We start from the raw sequence: 18,065 nt of genomic DNA, 5'->3' as shown, positions 1-18,065 counted from the left end.
CCACAGATATAAACTAGACACATAATGAGTCATATTTCAAAATTAAAGTGCATCCAATCTGTAATTGGGTTTATGCCAGTACTTTTTCTTTCTTTCTTTCTTCTTTTTTTTTTTTTTTTTGCTGTATATAGTATCTGTAATACCTCTGAAGAACCAGTCTTAAGCAGCTTAATTTCTTTAACAGCTTTACAGTTCACCATTAACTGTAGAACTATAAAATGATTTCTGAAGTGTCAAGATAATTCTGTTATTTCTGGTAAGCTGTGTTCTACTTGACCCTCTAGTGTAAAGCCAACCACTTCTAAGAATAGTTATAATTATAGGTATTATTAACAATAGAGATAGTATAGAGAGGTGAGAAAAAGACTGAAATCGCCAAAGACTAGATTAATTATACATCTGCTTGTAGCTGTAGGTATCTCTTTTGTTATTTCTTTGAAAATGTTAAGAGAACATAAGGCTTTCTTTTTTTCCTCATGGTTTTGTGTACTTATGTGAGATTATGTCATAGTTTTCTGTGATACCCTTAAGCTTAGTCTGTTACCTTTATAACTTTAATTTCTGTTCACAGAAGCTGGAAACAAATTCTTAGTGTACACAACCCTTACTAGAAGACTAGTCATTGTAGAATGGGATTTGTAGTAGAGTGGGAGAGTCATAGTCTCTTTTCAGGGTGTTCGGGTTACTAAGGGATCCCAATACCCTTAGGAGCTGAATCTCATCAGTTGATGTTAACATTATTGTGTGGGATCAGATAAGGTGAAAGAATCTGCCTGGATGTAATGTGTAAAACACATTACTTCCTCTCGTTTTGAATGGAAGAAAGATTTGCTTTGCAAATATTGTCCTTAACCTCGCAGCTATGTTGACTCACTGTTATCTCTTATAATTTGCACATTTTGTCTAACCTGGCTTTTTCAAGATTCATTTTGATCTGCGCTGCAGTTTCGGGTATTCCTGAGCAACTTTGAGGGTCCAGCATGACTGAGCATTTGAGACCTGGGCTGTACGATTCTATAGGACTTGTTTCCTCACACCAGACAACTCCTCCTGCCTTGATGCAGTTCTTTTCAGCTGCATGGGGTAAAGGTACAGGATTCAGTTGGGTTCCAGAAATTTCTAAGACTGAGAGATATACCCCTTTTCAAAACGTCCACTCAGTTTTTTTCTCAGAGTTTAAAACAATATGTGATGTAACTTTATTTGAGGAGACATTTTCCTATAGAATCTCAACATCTCCCCTCCCCACAAAACAAACCAACTATTCACAATACATATACACTCACATCATTCTCTTCCCTCTCTTCACTTGCTACATATTTGGGTAAAATCTTAAAGGAAAAAAGCATGGTTGCAAGCAGGGAGAAGCAGAGGACTGGGGCAGGTGAAAACATCACACCTAGCTCCTCAGGGTTGTCTCTGCAGAAGTGGGTCTAACTATTCACTCAGATCACTGTTTACGTTTTCAGTGGCCAGACTGCGGAGTGAATCTTTTTGGTATTGTTTACTGTTTCACAGGTAAGATTCCTCCTGTGCTGTCAGTCTTCTTGCCATACTCTGACCCTTTACTTGAAGGCCCTGTAGAATAACCATTCCCCATTACCATGTGCTTCCTGCTAAAGAAGACATTGGAGAAAAAGCACAGACCTTTGTGCCTGGCAGTCAGGTGTTCAATTCTTAACTCCATTAGGTACTCTTTTTTTTTTTTTTTAAATTAAGTGTAAGGGCACCTGGATGGCTCAAGTCGGTTGGGTGTCAGACTTTGGCTCAGGTCATGATGTCATGGGTTGTGGGTTCAAGCTCCATGTTGGGCTCTGTACTGACAGCTCGGAGGCTGGAGCCTGCTTCAGATTCTGTGTCTCTTTCTCTCTGTGCCCCTCCCCCATTCATGCTCTGTCTCTCAAAAATAAACAAACATGAAAAAAATTAAGAAAATATATTTTTATTAAGTTTATTTATTTATTTTGAGAGAGAGAGAAAGCACACATGCAATTGGGGAGAAGCAGACGGAGAATCCCAAGCAGGCTCTGTGTGCTGTCAGCGCAAAGCCTGACTTAGGGCTTGAACCCACAAACCGTGAGATCATGACCTGAGCCAAAATCAAGAGTCAGACACTTAACAGACTGAGCCACCCAGGCACCTGTTAACTCCATTAGGTATTCTTACTGTGTGATCTCGGACAGGTTTCTTCATTTTAAATTGCGGCTAATAAATACTTGAGAAAGTAGTTTGAGGCCAAATGAGAGAATTTATGTAATGTGAGCTACACAATACCCAGCACAAAGTATTTGCTCAATAAATAGTGGTAGTTACACTTAGCTTCCTAAAAAGATTCCCAGTGCAAACTCACTCACTCAAACTGCCTTGAGTTCACAGTGAGAATGGCATGTACTTGATAGCTCTGAGGAACTGAACCCAAACACAGGTAAACTCTTAACCATCCACTGAAGTGTAGTATTAGAATCGGTATTCTGTATTTGCTGCAGTGCTAATCAGTGCTAATCATGAGCTGATTTGTTATAAAGGTTATGACTCGTCAAGGGTAGGTATGTTTTTCCTTACCTGTGTCCTTCATCCCTAGTGCCTGCAGTGGTACCTAATACATAGTAGGTGGCCACCCAAATCTGTTAAATGAATTTTTATAGTGAGCACATTGCCGGATTAAATAGGACTGTCTGGTGTGTAAGAAGCATTAACAATGGGCATCTTGATATTCAAGCAGTATATATTGAAGATTTAGCTGTGTTAAAGTATTTTATAACTTCCTGCGTTAGAAGCCTTTCTCATATATAATTTAATCTTCACAGCAGCCCTATGAGGTAAATAATTGCCCTGTTTGATAAATGAAGAAAGTCTCCCATTTCTCCCAGCTCCTCCCACTTGGAGTCCAGTGTACCCTCTGCCCACATTACTCTTTAGAATGAGTGTAGGAGCCTCTTAGCTGATTTAGTTATGCTCAGTCTTATACAGTCTCGGCTTCTTTTACTGCTTGTGATTTTAAGAAGTATATTTGCTGTGAGGGTAGTCAGTCAGCTATTTATTATATTTACAATGCAGTGTGAAACCAGGTGGATAGGGAGCGACTCTTGTGGCTAAGACTAAGGTGAACCTCTGTCCTCAATATTTAGGGGTTCACAGAGAAGTTGCCCAAGAGTCCCTTTCACATAACTTCTGACACATCTCACTAGCATGAGCCCTGCTAAGTGGAAAGCAGTAGATTCTCACAGTCCAGAGATCACAACTGGGATTATAATGATGCAGTAGGCTTTCTTTTCTTGCCTTCCACAGCTGCTAGACCCCACACTATCCAGGGCAGATCTTTAGCCATTATCTTTCTAGTGGCCGTCTGCCTACTGAGGCATTGAAGAAAAGTTACCGAGTGATACTTCTGCCATAAATTAGAAGAACAGTGCTCTCTCTGTTCTACCTTAGTGCCTCATTTGACTGTCTGCATTATTGTGGCCAGATGTTTTGCATGGACAATGGTTTGGTGCCTAATATCTCCTCTCACAAAGCCTCAAGAATTGAGAGAGGGGGCTGCCAGGATATCTTCAGGCTAACTAGAAAATTCTGTCAGCGTGAACTCAGTAGCCCAGCTACATCCAGATTGTCAAGGAGGCCTTTATGATAATCCAGCACAATTATTTTACCTTAGAAGAGCCCAGGTTCCACACCTGTAACTTTCATTTAACACAGGCCTGTTCTGGCTTTTCCCCACCCCACCCCAAAACAGGCTAGTGTTTTGTTAAGAGACAGAGGGTTTGCTTGCATGGAAAGGGATTGAGAGAAACTGACCAACATTTCCTGCAGTGTGGTGTGTTTCTGGTCACTGATCTAACCTCTAACCAAATAAGCAAAGTTAGGCATAGTAGACTCGTCTTCCAGTGCTTCCATTGTTCAGAATGTTTTATGTACCTTCATGCCCTCTGCCAGTTTACTGGAAAAGCTGTTTGCCTTTGCTTTCGGCGTTTTTGTCACTCGCAAGCCCATCCCATCTGCTGTTTCTCATCTGTTCTACTGGTCACTGTAGGAAAATGAAATGGCTCACCATACCATTGTTTGTAATTTAAAGACTCCAAATGTCTTTTTTTATCAGAAAAGTTCTTCACAAAATTGAAACACCCGTGTTAAAGTTCATACAGAAATGTTAAGCTTCAGGTTCTGCTATGAGAAGTAGCATTGTTTTTCCTGCAGCAAGTCTGTGATAGCCATGTTATTTTTCTTAATGAATAAAAAAATATAAAACTGTATTATCTTTCTAGAAAGCAAATAGGCAAGCGGGGCTTATAAGTAACACTACAGTGCCATATGAATTTATACTGTTTTAAAATAAGCTTTGAAGAAGACAAAATGAGATGAGCTATTACATCTCCTCTCCTGTTTCCTTTCTCATGAATATTGAAACATTCTGGATCTTTGGACTTTTTGACTATGAGAGCATGAAGAAACATGGTCATTCTGGTGGTGATGTGAAGGGAGTCCAGTGCAAGCCTTCTGTTCACTGACTGTGCCTTTCATCTCTTTTTAGCAGAATCTACTGCCTCCAAATGTTGACTGTCTGTAGCAAGATGATGTCTGTTGTTTTTTTATAAGTTTGTGATTATAATCTGACCTTGGGGATGAAAGGATTTATCTAAATATTTTTGCCATTGTTCCCCTTTTAAAATATACGTGTTGCAGTGAGCATAAGATGTTATTTATAAGCTGCAACCACTGGATGAAAGTTCCAGAAAGGTCAAAAAGAGCTTTTGTTTGCCTTGTCTTTTCCTATGCAAACTTCCTCTGACTCACTCCTGTCTTCCATTGCCCGCTGCAGCACTCCCTCCCCCCCCCCACCCCGCCCAGCACCTTCCAAACACTCCTACTAAGATGATTGAATAAAACTTAGCTTGCATCACTTTTAATTTGAAGATTGAAGTCTTAAAAAAATAAAAGTACTGTCCATGCCTTTTCTTGAGATTACATAATTTAGCAGTCAGTCAACCTTTGTCATGTCTAACTTTTAAGAGAGTCTAATCATTCATTTACAGTAGCTTGTTTTATCTGGTACATGAGCTTTACACAGATGCTTGTATTGACTAAAGTTAAGCATTTTGACTTAAAAACATTAAAATGAGTTCATTGTATGTTTCATGTTATTAAAAAGAATTAAGCAAATCAGGAACTAGATCATTGGTGAAGTGAACACCCACAGTATATGGCTGCATATTCATAATATATCTGTGTTTATAAATTACATTAATAGGTTGTTTTGTTTTGTTTTGTTTTGTTTTTTGAGGCTTCCCATTCTGTGAGTAAAATGGGGCAATGAATGAGAGCCTGTGTTGTGGCTTTGTTGGCAGAGGTTAATGTGAAACAATGCAAATATCTGCTGTAGAGCTCACCTGGTCAGAAAATAAGTGTGTAGCACTTTAGCCTTTCGAGTGTTGCAGCTGATAGAGCCACAGTTCATTCTTTCATAGATTTGTTTTCTGTTGGGCATCATGCTTTTGGTTTTAGTTAATGGCAGTCTGTCAGAATATATAGTACAGTGCCTTAATCTTATAATAACTAAGGAATCCAAAAAGTATCAGTGATCTTGTGTTGCATTTAAAAATATTTATAATGTATCATTTGGCCCATACAAACATACTGCCTCTGTGACTGTTATGATTATTCTAGGAAAAAGCATTGGGTGGACTCTCCTACATCTGCGAGAGTTCTTACAAGAGAACGGTGCATCTGATTGCATTGGATTAGACAAAGAATGATTCCTCAGGAAATATTTGTATGTTGTAGGCATTATAAATATTGCAGCAAATAATCGTTTAAAAACTCACTTCCTAGTGGCTTAGAGGAAATATATATTTAATGATCCAAATTTGGATTTAGAATTGTGACATCTTCTCAGATATGGATATTTATCATTAATCACATGTTTGAATTCTTACTTCTGCTGCTCTGGGCCATCTAATCCAACTTTAAAATGTTAAGGCAAGTCAGATAACTGTAATTAGATACAATTCTTTGCTGCCCTTAAAAAAGGGTATATAAAACTTGAAATATTCCAGTGTATTCCATTATTATAGTTTTAATAATTTTGTTTTAGAAAAGAAAGTAATGAGAGAAGTTAAGGTGATGCTTGAAGAGTTCTTATCAGTGGAGCAGAGTTTCTGTGAAGGGTTTTCGTGTTGGATGAGTTTATTTATTTGTTAAAAAAAAATTATACTCAGTGTATTCTTGGTAAATTTCAAATTGATTACATGAGAGAGTCCCAGTTTTCCTCAAGAACTCATCAGCAATTCTTCTGTAAAGGAAAGTTGTTATTGCTCCTGGTCCCAGATTTGTGCTCTTTGCACCCCACCAAAGGCAAAAGTGCTATGTACCTATTTTGTGTCCCTGTAATGTTATACATACGCTTAATAAGATCCCAGATTGTATGTAGCAGTGTCATGTATTTGTTTACTGGATGAATGCTCTTGTGCTCCTGTTGTACTTGTGCACAGAATCACAGAATGGCTCTGATGACTGTTTACTTATGTAATCATCGTGCACGTAATTTAAGAAGAAAGCAACAAAACCAAATCGTGAAATCTTCTGGGAGTCTTATTAGTTCTTTCAGATGCTGCTCTTCTTTTTATTTTTATTTTTTGGTAATTTGACAGGAACCCCTTGGTCAAATTGTATCTGTCTCTCTTTATCCCGTTTTCCTATTAGAAAAGGTTGCGATGAAAGATCCTCCGGACTTACTGGACAGGCAGAAATGCCTGGACGCCTTGGCGTCTCTTCGACATGCCAAATGGTTTCAGGTTGGCTCTTTGTTATTATCTTATTGTTATTGTAGCCTTGTGCAGGTTTCATTTGGAACACCTGCCACTTAATGGTTTCTGTGCACGTAATGTATAAAATGGGGGCGCTTTCTACCTCATAGGGTTATTTTAGGAGTAAATGAGTTAATTTAGGTAAAATGCAGAGTACAACTTCTATTACAGTTAATGATGTTTAATTATCTCATAATCTTTTTTGGCTTAGTACTCTGAATTTCAAATGATGGCTTATAAAATACAAACAGGGATGAGAAAAGCTGAAAGTTAAGATAGATGGTTGCCCAGAATGGGATTACCAGGAGGCTATAAAAGCTATTTTAATAATATGCTTCCTCTTCTTTAAAATCTGCCTTTCTAAACTACAATTTTACTACTTTTAATAACTTGATTTTTTGGTTTGCTTGACAACTGATGAATGACTGGATAATTAGTATTCACTTTAAAAAACCTATCCATGTCCCATGTGCTTAAAATAAAGATTGGATTTCAACAGGGATATTGGAATCATTTTGTTTGTTTTAGGCAAGGGCAAACGGATTAAAATCATGTGTAATTGTCCTCCGCATTCTGCGTGATTTGTGCAACAGAGTTCCCACATGGGCACCATTAAAAGGATGGGTAAGTACTTATGGTTAAAACCAAATTCTGTAGCTATAGTCAGATGAAATCCTGTAGAAATTACACGTTACTGTAAAATGGCTACAGTCTGAGTTAGATGCGCCTTACCTGTTTTTGTTCTAGAAAAAAATTGTACATCTTTTCAGATACTTTTTTACACATAATAGCCTGTCTCCTCCTACCTCATCATATTCATGTTACAGACCCTGAGATATTTTTTCTGACAGGAAGGTTCTGTGCCTGTTAGAAGAGACTTCTTGCAGTTTACTCTGTACTGATGGTTGATTATTGATTACTGTTCACCTAGTGCCCCTGAAAGCCTCCTTGACTGACACATTTCTCTTTCAGGGCTACTTCCATTTAAAATAAAAATTACCTGATATGTCTTGTATATGGCTCCCATATCCTCTTTCTCTTTGAGTATAGACATTTAAAAATATGGTTGTTTTAGTAAGTAAAGTCAGGCAAACAGTACAGTTATTACAACTACAGGCATGGTTTATAATGTATCGTGCAAAAACTTATTTCATTTTTAGAAATTATTATGCTTGACCTAATCAATACCACAGTGAAGAACATTATAAAACAAATAAAGCTCTAATGGATCATTTTAGATTAATCAAGCAATTATTACTCTCACATAGTACATGCGTTTTTAGTTTATTAACTGTGGAGATTTGGTCCTTTGTTTATTCTAATTGTAGTACTTGGGGTAGGCTGTGTGAAGTCTTATTGTGGTTTGATGGCTTCCTAGGTTAAGTAGGAGATAATTGGGCTGGGTTTAAACATTGATTAGTTATTAGCTATTACTAACTGATACATAAAGCTTGTTAAATCAACTAGATGACCACAGTTTCTTAAGTGATCCTTTCAGGGTAGCCCAAAATGAAGTTTTTGTAACAAAATGTCTTCTATGTTATCTCAAAAATGATTAATTTAAAAACTCTGGTGGGGTAAAAGTTGATAAATCAAGCAGGAAGAGTTTATTGGGCCCTAAATAAGGCTTTAGTTGACTTTCACCTTTTTGGCCTCCATTGTAGATAGAAATGTCAGCTCACATTTAACTGGAATCCTTTTAACACTTGGTGCATGTACTAATTTGTAATTTAATATCTTCTAGCCACTAGAGCTTATATGTGAAAAGTCTATAGGTACTTGTAATAGACCTTTGGGCGCTGGGGAGGCCTTGAGACGAGTAATGGAGTGTTTGGCATCTGGAATACTACTTCCTGGTAAGGGTTTCAAACTCTGGAGGCAGAAGAATCAGAAAAATTTCATTTTAGTTTATTTTTCTAAATATGTGCTATATTTGTCCTCTGCACAGGAAAATGATGCGTAGGTGTTATTTTGCTTGGAATGTTAGCAACTAGAATGTTTGAATGTTGGGAACATGATATAAAACTCTCTTTCAATAACTGTAATTTTTGTTTTATATGTACTAACATAAAAGGTACTAATAAGATATTGTGTCTGCTATGAATTTGCTTTACCTAGAGTGCTGAATTTCAAATGTAGATGTTTGGTTAAAATGTATGAAGTTCGTTCTGTTTGCAGTCAGGTTTTTAATTTGGAAAAATTAAATTTGGTCTTATTGTATGTATGTAATCCCTTTAAAGATCTGGGATGGTTCATCATGCTGTTTCTAAATTCTCAGAGTAAGACCCAATTTTGTCGTTAGATGCAAGTGACTTCCAGTAAAATAAGGACATTTGAGTGTTAACATATTGAAAATGAGAGAGTGTCCTTTTTATTCCATTTAATTGAGCAGATTTTTAACCTAGTTCCTCAGCTATTTTTTTTCTTTCCATTCTTTTCTCTCTTTTGTGTTAGTTCATGGAATTCTAAACTCAGTTCTAAATGGTTCTTGTGTTTTTCTTTTGCCCTTGCCAAAGGTGGTCCTGGTCTTCATGATCCTTGTGAGCGAGACCCAACAGATGCTTTGAGCTATATGACCATCCAGCAAAAGGAAGATATTACCCACAGTGCACAGGTAGAAGATGGGGCATGTCACAGTGATCTATTAGAGAGATATCATAACTTTATTTTCTGAAGTGTTCTATTTAAACACTTATTTCTTGTCTGTTACTAGGGTCGTTTGCCATCATAAAGATAGCATTTAATGAATGTCTTTAAATGTCATAAGGGCTTTATGAATGGCCATTAAAATGTGAATAAACATAATCTTTTGTTCTTTAGCATGCACTCAGACTATCAGCCTTTGGCCAGATTTATAAAGTGCTGGAGATGGACCCCCTTCCATCTAGTAAACCTTTTCAGAAATATTCCTGGTCAGTTACTGATAAAGAAGGTGAGTGTTTTACTGGGGTTGGACGTGGGCAGTGGTGATGTTCATGGGATGCATCGCTTGTTAGAGCTAAGGGAGTGTTATTGTTAATGCAAGTCATGTATTGCTTTTCTTCCTGACTTTCTTTTCTTTTGTCCCATCAGTGACTTAGCTTGCTATCATTTATTCTTACTAGTGACAAACTCACTTAGCTATGTCGACCAGATTCCAAGCCACGTTACTGCATAGATTTAGGAACCACACTTTGAGAACCCCTGGTCGAAGAAGAAAAGCCGTAAGCTAGGAGGCAATGTTACCACTGTCACTGACCAGTTTGATCTTTGTCATGCTTGGAAGTGTTGTGTAACTAAGAAAGAGAAAGATATAGAGGAGGAGAAAAAAGTATACTGAAAAATTCAGTACACTATTCCGTTTGACCTAATGTGTCTGAACTCAGAGTTTTGAACCTAATAGGGCCTAGGTTCCAGCTAAAACCTCCACTAATTTACTAGCTTTCAGCCTTGAGCAACGGGTTCATCTCTCTCTCTCTGTAGTGTTATTACCTCCACTTTATTGTCTGATGTCAGATTAAAATGCCCAACTCAGTGCCTGGATTATATAGCAGATACTCAAATGTGAATCACTTATCACCTCATGGTGCCCCAATAGATGTTCCCTTCCCATCCCCCATCTCCTATTATACTAGAAAGTAGGATGTTGGCCACTAGTTGTTCTTCACTTTGGGACCCAGCCCATCTCCCACAATGGATATTACTCTAATAATTTTTATAGGACAAAAGTAGTGTAATGGCCCAGTCTGTTTATTTAGACAGCAGAATTCCAGGGGTTAAACGACTTTTCAGGGAGTCCACAAAACCAAAACTGTTTCATAATAGCACCAAGGCTTTTTTTTTTTTTTTTTTTTTTTTTGGGTCTTTTCCATTCTTTGTCCCATAGTGTGCAGTTTTCCAGAGACTGCATGTGACATGTGATGGCATCATCTCTCTGATGTTTAATGGGATATTTTTTGTATACTCTTGTATTAAAGTTGTTTTAATTTCTAATATGCTAAATATTGATAGGTATAACCCGCAAAACAAAGCTCTTAGAGTGCCCAGTAATTTTTTTTTAGATAAGGGGATCCTGAGACTAAAACTTTGAGAATCACTGCCTTATGCTGTAAACCCCTCAGAGGTAAGGAGTTCTCCAGGTCCTACTGTATAACTTAAAAACCAGTGCTCAAGGGTCACCTGGGTGGCTCAGTCAGTTAAGCATCCGACTCTTGATTGATTTCAGCTCAGGTCATGATCTCATGGTTTAGGAGATCAAGCCCTGTGAGCTAATGGTGTGGAGCCTGCTTGAGACTCTCTTGCCTCTCTGTCTCTGCCCCCTTCCCCCTTCACGTGTGCGTTCTCTCTCTCTCTCTCTCTCTCTCTCTCTCTCTCTCTCTCAAAATAAATAAACATTAAGAAAAAACAAAACAAAACAACCAGTGCTCAGTATTTGTGCAATGAAAGACACCTTCCAGTGGGTGCTCACACAGCAGCAAAGAGTTTTTGAAAAGGATTCACATAGCCATGTGACATTAAGCACTGTCTGTGGATTGAATAGAATTTTCAAATATCTTTAGAGATTTTTGTGATTAGTATGGAAAATTTTGTTTGAATTACTGAATTCATAGCAGCTCTTTTGGTTTTGTATTTTTATCTTTCACTAGATAGTAAAAATGTATCTACTGTTATGTGACTTTGTTGGTTTTTTTTCTTTTTTAACTTTAAAGGTCTTTCTCATTAGTTTGGCAACTATTGGTCTGTCAATTTATAGCTTAAAATAGAACCAGACTGTCAAGTGTTTCCACTCAAGCCCTATCAGTTACTAGCTGCATGAGCCTGGCAGTCACTTACCTGTCTGTGCCTTAGCTATAGGAGGAAGGGACCGTGGCCATTGCCTCCAGACCCTTATGGTCTTCTTGCTCATATCTTCATGTTTTTAGCACCTAGCTTCCTGGCATTGGCATTCACACTTTATTCTTGTAATTCTTGGTGATTTCACGATGCACTCAGACGATTTTTTCCAGAATTCTGACTTCTTAATTCCTTGATTTCCTCTCCCACAAATGTTTTGTCTTCTACCCTACCTGAGTTATCCATTCTGTGGACATACCCTAGACCTGTCTTCAATAACTGTACCCTCTCCATAATCTTACTTTCAAGAATCCTTCTTTCTAACTGCCTCTTATCATCGCTCTGGTACCCTTGCTCCAGTTATTGAGCCTCAACATTGATTCTGTTGCCTTCTCAGAGTCCTTCACCTTCCTGATGTTCTCTTCTGTCCCTTCTCTGCTTAGATTCAGTGGCCCATCGTTATGATCACTCCCTAGCACATGCCTTCACTTCCTTGATCCTTTCTTCTTGGCACAGTTCTAACTGGGGAAATCCAACTCTGCCGGAACCAGGCTGTTGAACATCATTGGGGGAAAAATACAGTCACCTTGACTTTTTCCCTTTTAGGTCTATTGCAAATAGACCATTTGTGTATCTGGCATCCTCCTGTAAGTTCTAGAGTTCTCCAGTTGTCCTAGATGACAGTTTTACACCTTTTCTCATTTCATCCTTCCTCTTCCAACACCTCGCTCTCATCTGATGACTTTGTTTGTTCAAAGGACTCATGTACTTTGGATAAACTCCCTTGACTGTGGATAGACTGTCCAGACTCTTAAGACCAATCTTTCTGCTTGTCTACTTTATCCGATCCCCTTTGCCTACAAGTGGACGTTATTCCAATAATTCTCTCTTTTCTTCCTAGCATCAACTCTTCCCGTTCTACTGGATCATTTTTATCAGTGTAAAAATTTGCTGTAATATCTCCCATTTGAAAGATGAAACCAGACTCCCTGATTCTGCAGCCCCCTCCAACAGAGTCTTGTTTTCTGTTCCCCTTTATAAGTACTTTTTAAAGGGTGGCCTATTCTTTTCCCCTTTTCTTCACTTTTAAAAGTTTTTTTTTTTTTTTTTTTTTTTTTTTAATGTTTGTTTATTTTTGAGAGAGACAGAGACAGAGTGTGAGCGGGAGGGGCAGAGAGAGAGGGAGACACAGAATCAGAGGCAGGCTCCAGGCTCCGAGCTGTCAGCACAGAGCCCGATGTGGGGCTCGAACTCATGGACCGTGAGATCATGACCTGAGCTGAAGTCAGGTGCCCAACTGACTGAGCCACCCAAGCACCCCATCTCCTTTTCTTCACTTTTAAAAAACTTATTCTAATCAGGCTTTTTTCCTCACCTCACCGCTCTACCAAAGTCTCCGTTGTCACCTTCATGTTACTATACTCAATAGTTAGTTTTCAGTCCTCATCTTAGCTGAATTTTTAGCCACAGTTGACACAGATGAGCACTGTTTTTTCTCCCAAATTAATTTTGCTAGGATATTTCATGTATACATAAAGGTATAAAACATATACCACTTAAAAAATGATTAAAAAAATTATATACAGTCACCACCCTGGTTGAGAAACAATATTGTTAGCTTCTCAGAAAACACCTATTTATCTCTCCACATCACCTCCTTGCCCCATGAACTAACCATTCCTGACTTTTTGATAGTCATTTCCTTGATTTTCTGTATAGCTTTCCCACCTGTATATGTTTTCATAAACAATTTGACATTGCCTATAACTTCATAGAAAGGGAAACAAACTGAATTCTGTGATTGACTTCTTTCTGTCCAGCATTGTTTGGGATAAGTTCATGTTGCTGCATATAGCTATGTTTGCTTATTTTAATAGCTAGTTTCCATTATGAATGTACTACAATTTACCCATCTACTTTTGCAGGACATTTGAGGTCTTTTCATTTGTTGGCACCCACCTGCAATGTTGCTGTGAGCATTTCTGTACATGCCTCCTGGGGTGTATATCCAGGAGTTACTGTAGGCTAGGATATGATCTAGTAAATGGTTATATATATCCGTTTACACTTTGACCAGCAGTGTATGAAAAGTTCCTGGTGCCCTATATCCTCAACAGCATTTGTCATTGTCACATACTTTTTCTGACATGAAATACTACTTCTCATTTGATTTGTAGATCATTACTTTCTTTTGGTTCTTCTAGCCACACCGCCCTCTCCTCAGTTATGTTTGTTTTTCCCCACCTTCCTGGTTTCTGAATATTTAAGTGTCCCAGCGTACAGTCCTCAGACTATTTCGTCTCTTCATTTATACCCCCTCTTTAGGCAACCTCATCTAGTCCCTTGTCATGAAATATATGTATCTCTACTACCAGCCCTGACCACAGACCCAGATATCCGAAGTCCTCTTTGGTGTCTCCATGGGGAAGTCTCAGAGACACCTCAAACTTAAGATGTCTAAAACTCAAATTCCTGTCCTTAACCCTGCTTCTGATCTCCTCTTGACATAGTTATCCCCATCCCAGTCGTTGGGAACTCTGTCCCTGTATGTACTCAAATCAGACACCTTCACCCTTGAGTCCTCTTTTTCTTTGACTCTGATCCAGACCATCAGCAACTCCTGTCTGTTTTACTCTCAAAGTATGTCCAGAATTGAGCTATTTCTTTAACTCCTTCCCTGCTGTGTTCCTGACCTAACCTGTCATCATCTCTCACCCTGATGATTGCAGTTGTCTCTCCTATCTGGTCTTCCTGTTTCTGCCCTTGTCCCCAGTGTCTGTTTTTGACAAAGCTGCGGTTCTTTCTTTCTTTCTTTTTTTTTTTTTTTTCCATTTCTTTTCTTTTTCTTAACTTTTTATCTGGAAATAATTACAGATTTCACAGAAAGTTGCAGAGATAGCACAGAGAGGTTGCATGTACCCTTCACCCGATTTCTCGCAGGTTACATCTTATGTGACTAAGTACACTATTAAAACCAAAAAACTGATATTGATACAACTTGTATTTGTTTTATGGCATTTTTATCACACGTGTTGATTTGTGTAACCAGCCTCACAATCAGGTTGCAGAACTATTTCATCACCACCAAGACCTCTCTCGTGTTGCTCCTTTGTAGCCACACCTACCCACTCCTCTCCTCTCAGCCATTCCCAAGCCCTGCAAACCATGTATTTTTCTCCATCTCTATGATTTTGTCATTTCAAGGATTTTATTTATTCACTTATTTATTCAAAAAAAATTTTTTAAACGTTTATTTGGTTTTGAGAGACAGAGACAGAGTGCAAGTGAGGGAGGAGCAGAGAGAGAGGGGGAGACACAGAATCTGAAGCAGGCTCCAGGCTCTGAGCCGTCAGCACAGAGCCTGACATGGGGCTCGAATTCAGGAAGCGCGAGATCATGACCTGAGCTGAAGTTGGACGCTTAACCGACTGAGCCACCCAGGCACCCCTCAAGAATTTTAAATAAATGAGTTATACTGTATATGACCTTTTGAGAGCCTCACCACCCCGTCCTCCCCCAGCATAATTCCATTGTGGTCCATCCAAGTTGTGGTGTGTGTCAGTAGTTAATTCCTTTTTACTGTGGAGTAGTATTCTGTGGTATGGGTGAGCCAGAGTTTGTTGAGCTATGCACCTGTTGTAGGATACCTTGTTTGCTTTGGGCAAACAAACAAAGCTGCTGCAAACAATCTTGTGTAGGTTTTTGTGAGAAGTTCACAAAAATATAAATTTTTATTTGTTAGGTTGGCCAGCAACTTTCCTTTTTTGTAATGTTTTGTCAAGTTTTGACTGTAACGTTATGCTGGCCTTATAAAGTAAGTTGGGAAGTATCCCCTCTTTTTCTGTTCCTTGGGAGAGTTTGTATAAGATTGATGTTTCTTAAATGTTCGGAAGAATTTATTAGCAAAGCCTTTTGGTCATGTGGTTGTCTTTGTGGGAAGGTTTTCAGTTATGGGTCTAATTTTCTTAATAGGCAAGGGACTGTCATCTTCATGTCAGAATTTTGGTAAATTGTATTTTTCTAGGAACTTGTCCATTTTATCCAAATTTAGAAATAGTTTATAAGATCTTATTTTTTAATTGTCTGCAATATCTGTAGTGATGTCCGCTTGTATGCATTTTATGCTTCCTTTTTTTTCCTGATCACTGTCATTAGAGGTTTATCAGTTTTATGAGTCTTTTCCAGAAAATCAACTTTGGCTTTGTTGATCATCATCTGGTATATGCTTATATTCCAGTTCATTGATCTGTATTCTTATCCTTTGTTTTTCCTCACCACCTTCTTTGGGTTTAATTTGCTGCTGTTTTTTGGTTTGTTTGTTTGTTTAACTTTTTTAGATCGCTGAATACATTATTGCTCTCTTTTGGCCTCTTGTTTTATCATGCATGCTATTAAGGCTGTAATTTTTTGTTTTAAACCCAGATTTATATGCATTCCACTCTTTTGACATGAGTATTTTCATTCTCACTCAAACTATTTTTTATTTTTCCTTATTATCAGCTCTTTGACACAGGAGCCATTTAGATAGCATTGCTTCATTTCTAGAAAAATGAGGATTTTCGAGTTACCTCTTTATTGCCTATTGAGTGATCTGAGAACATGCTTTGTATGGTTTCTGTCCTTGGATATTTCTTGAATCTTATTTTATGGCCCTGTACATGGTTTTTTGTAAGTGATTCATACTCTGAAAAAGTATGTACATTCTGCAGTTGGTGGTCAGAATGTTCTTTACATGTCAGGTCACATTTGTTTATTGTATTGTTCACATCTTTTATACCTGTACTGTAGTTTTTTGTTTTCTTCCTCTCTCTAGTGGATGGTCTATTTCTGCCTATAGGTCTGCCAGCTTTTAATTTATACCGTATTTTTCATTTCTAGAATTTTGGCTCTTTTATATGCAGATTTTCTGCCAGAAATTCTTCTTCTTGTCTTTTTTTTTTTTTAAAGCATTCTGATCATTCTTTTTAATACAGTGTGTTTTTGAAAGCTCAATCATCTGCGTCCCTTTTGGGTCTGTTCATGTTGTCTGCTCCTTCTCTTGATTTTTAATCACAACATCTTGTCTTCCCATGTACCTAGTTATTATGAGTGCTGGAGACTGTAAAATGAACAGTTGTAGAGAATTTAAAACCTAGAGTAATGGTATCTTGGAGGATTTACATTTGTTTCTGAGAGCTGGCTAGTGGAATTGGCAGTCCTGGATCATTTTAATGCAATCAAGGATTGAGATGATTTGAAGCTGGACTTTTTAGTCCATGTGAGATCCAGACTGTTTCTACTTTATTTACTTCCAGTGTATGACATAGTAGAGGCCCAGACCCCAGTGTGGGGGGTTCAATAGGTCTTTGCTGGGTGAGCTTCAGTTTTAGACCCCTGAGATCTGAGGGCCTGTTAAAAGTTACTCTGTCCAGTTCTTAGTGGCTTCTTATAGATTTGGTAGATGCCCCTAGGGGCAATGTGGCCTTAGGTGCAGGGTTTCCATTATCTCCCAGATCTTGACTCCACAGTTCGTTAGTGCCCAGGAGTAGATCTTTTTTTCTACACTTTTGTCCAGCTTTTCTAATTGCTCTTGTCAGAAAAGCTTTTTGCATTTACTTTCTCATACTGGGTAGTGGAACATCTTTGTTGTATAAGTTCCTTTGGTGAATTAGTGGCAGCTAGGGTTGTCAACTGTGGCCCTTCCTCATCTTCTACAATCATCCTCTTCTTGTCTAGGCTGCTCTACCCACTTAGGCCTTTATGCTGTTTCTTAGCATGTCCCTATCTTAAGACCTTTATTCTTGCTGTTTTCTTTCCCTGGGACTCTTCCCCATATTGCTGAATAGCTCATTCGTATTTTCTTCAGGTCTTCATCAGAGGGTCACCTTTTGACCCCATCAGTGATACCTTTTTGACCTTGCTAATGAGCACCACATATGAAATAGCAACACCTCCACCCCCTCAAGCCTCTTATTTTTCTTCATTTTGCTGATGACCATAAGACGTGATTAGTTTCCATCATTATGCGTATAAGCTCTTTGAGACAGTGTTTTGTTTCCATTACCTGTCCAGCACCTAAAGTTGTCCTGCACATAGAAAATGCTTAATATAATATTTGTTGCTGAATGAATATAAGAATGAAATTATAATGAAGATAAAAGTACAGACTTCATAGTGTTTGTGAGGATTAAATAAGTTAATACAATTAAGTGAAGCCATTTGCAACTAAAGTAAGTACAATACCAGGCATATGGTAAGCACTCACATAGTATTTCTCAAAATTGTTGCCTCGCAAATGATCACTTCTCATTTCTAGATATGGCAGAGATTGAAAATGACTTGCTTTTTTTAAAGCACCACCCCCCCTTTTTTTTTTTTTTGCTTACATTAATATTATGATTAACCCCAGATTTTATAGCCTTGGGGCTGGGATGGTAGAATGAAGCTTAATCCATGGGACTCTATTCATGTAGC

At 38.2% G+C, this 18,065-nt stretch overlaps 1 protein-coding gene across 5 annotated transcripts in view; it reads left to right on the top strand.

The window, feature by feature from the left end:
- LOC123593634 (spermatid perinuclear RNA binding protein) overlaps positions 1-18,065 on the top strand; it is an 85,571-nt gene that overhangs the window by 27,808 nt on the left and 39,698 nt on the right. For 4 of the 5 annotated variants that reach the window (XR_006710417.1, XR_006710418.1, XM_045469817.1 and 1 more), the window contains exons 6-10: positions 6,697-6,788; positions 7,329-7,424; positions 8,545-8,656; positions 9,317-9,414; positions 9,621-9,732. Coding sequence is in view for 2 of the 5 variants with exons in the window: in XM_045469817.1 (XP_045325773.1) it covers positions 6,697-6,788; positions 7,329-7,424; positions 8,545-8,656; positions 9,317-9,414; positions 9,621-9,732 (510 nt within the window). In the remaining 3 variants the exon portion in view is untranslated. The remainder of the gene's footprint in view (positions 1-6,696; positions 6,789-7,328; positions 7,425-8,544; positions 8,657-9,316; positions 9,415-9,620; positions 9,733-18,065) is intronic. The other variant, XR_006710419.1, reaches the window with a different exon arrangement.

This window comes from Leopardus geoffroyi, chromosome D4 (assembly GCF_018350155.1).
Source record: "Leopardus geoffroyi isolate Oge1 chromosome D4, O.geoffroyi_Oge1_pat1.0, whole genome shotgun sequence".
Lineage (NCBI taxonomy): Eukaryota > Metazoa > Chordata > Mammalia > Carnivora > Felidae > Leopardus > Leopardus geoffroyi.
This window is presented reverse-complemented; position numbering and strand designations above follow the sequence as displayed.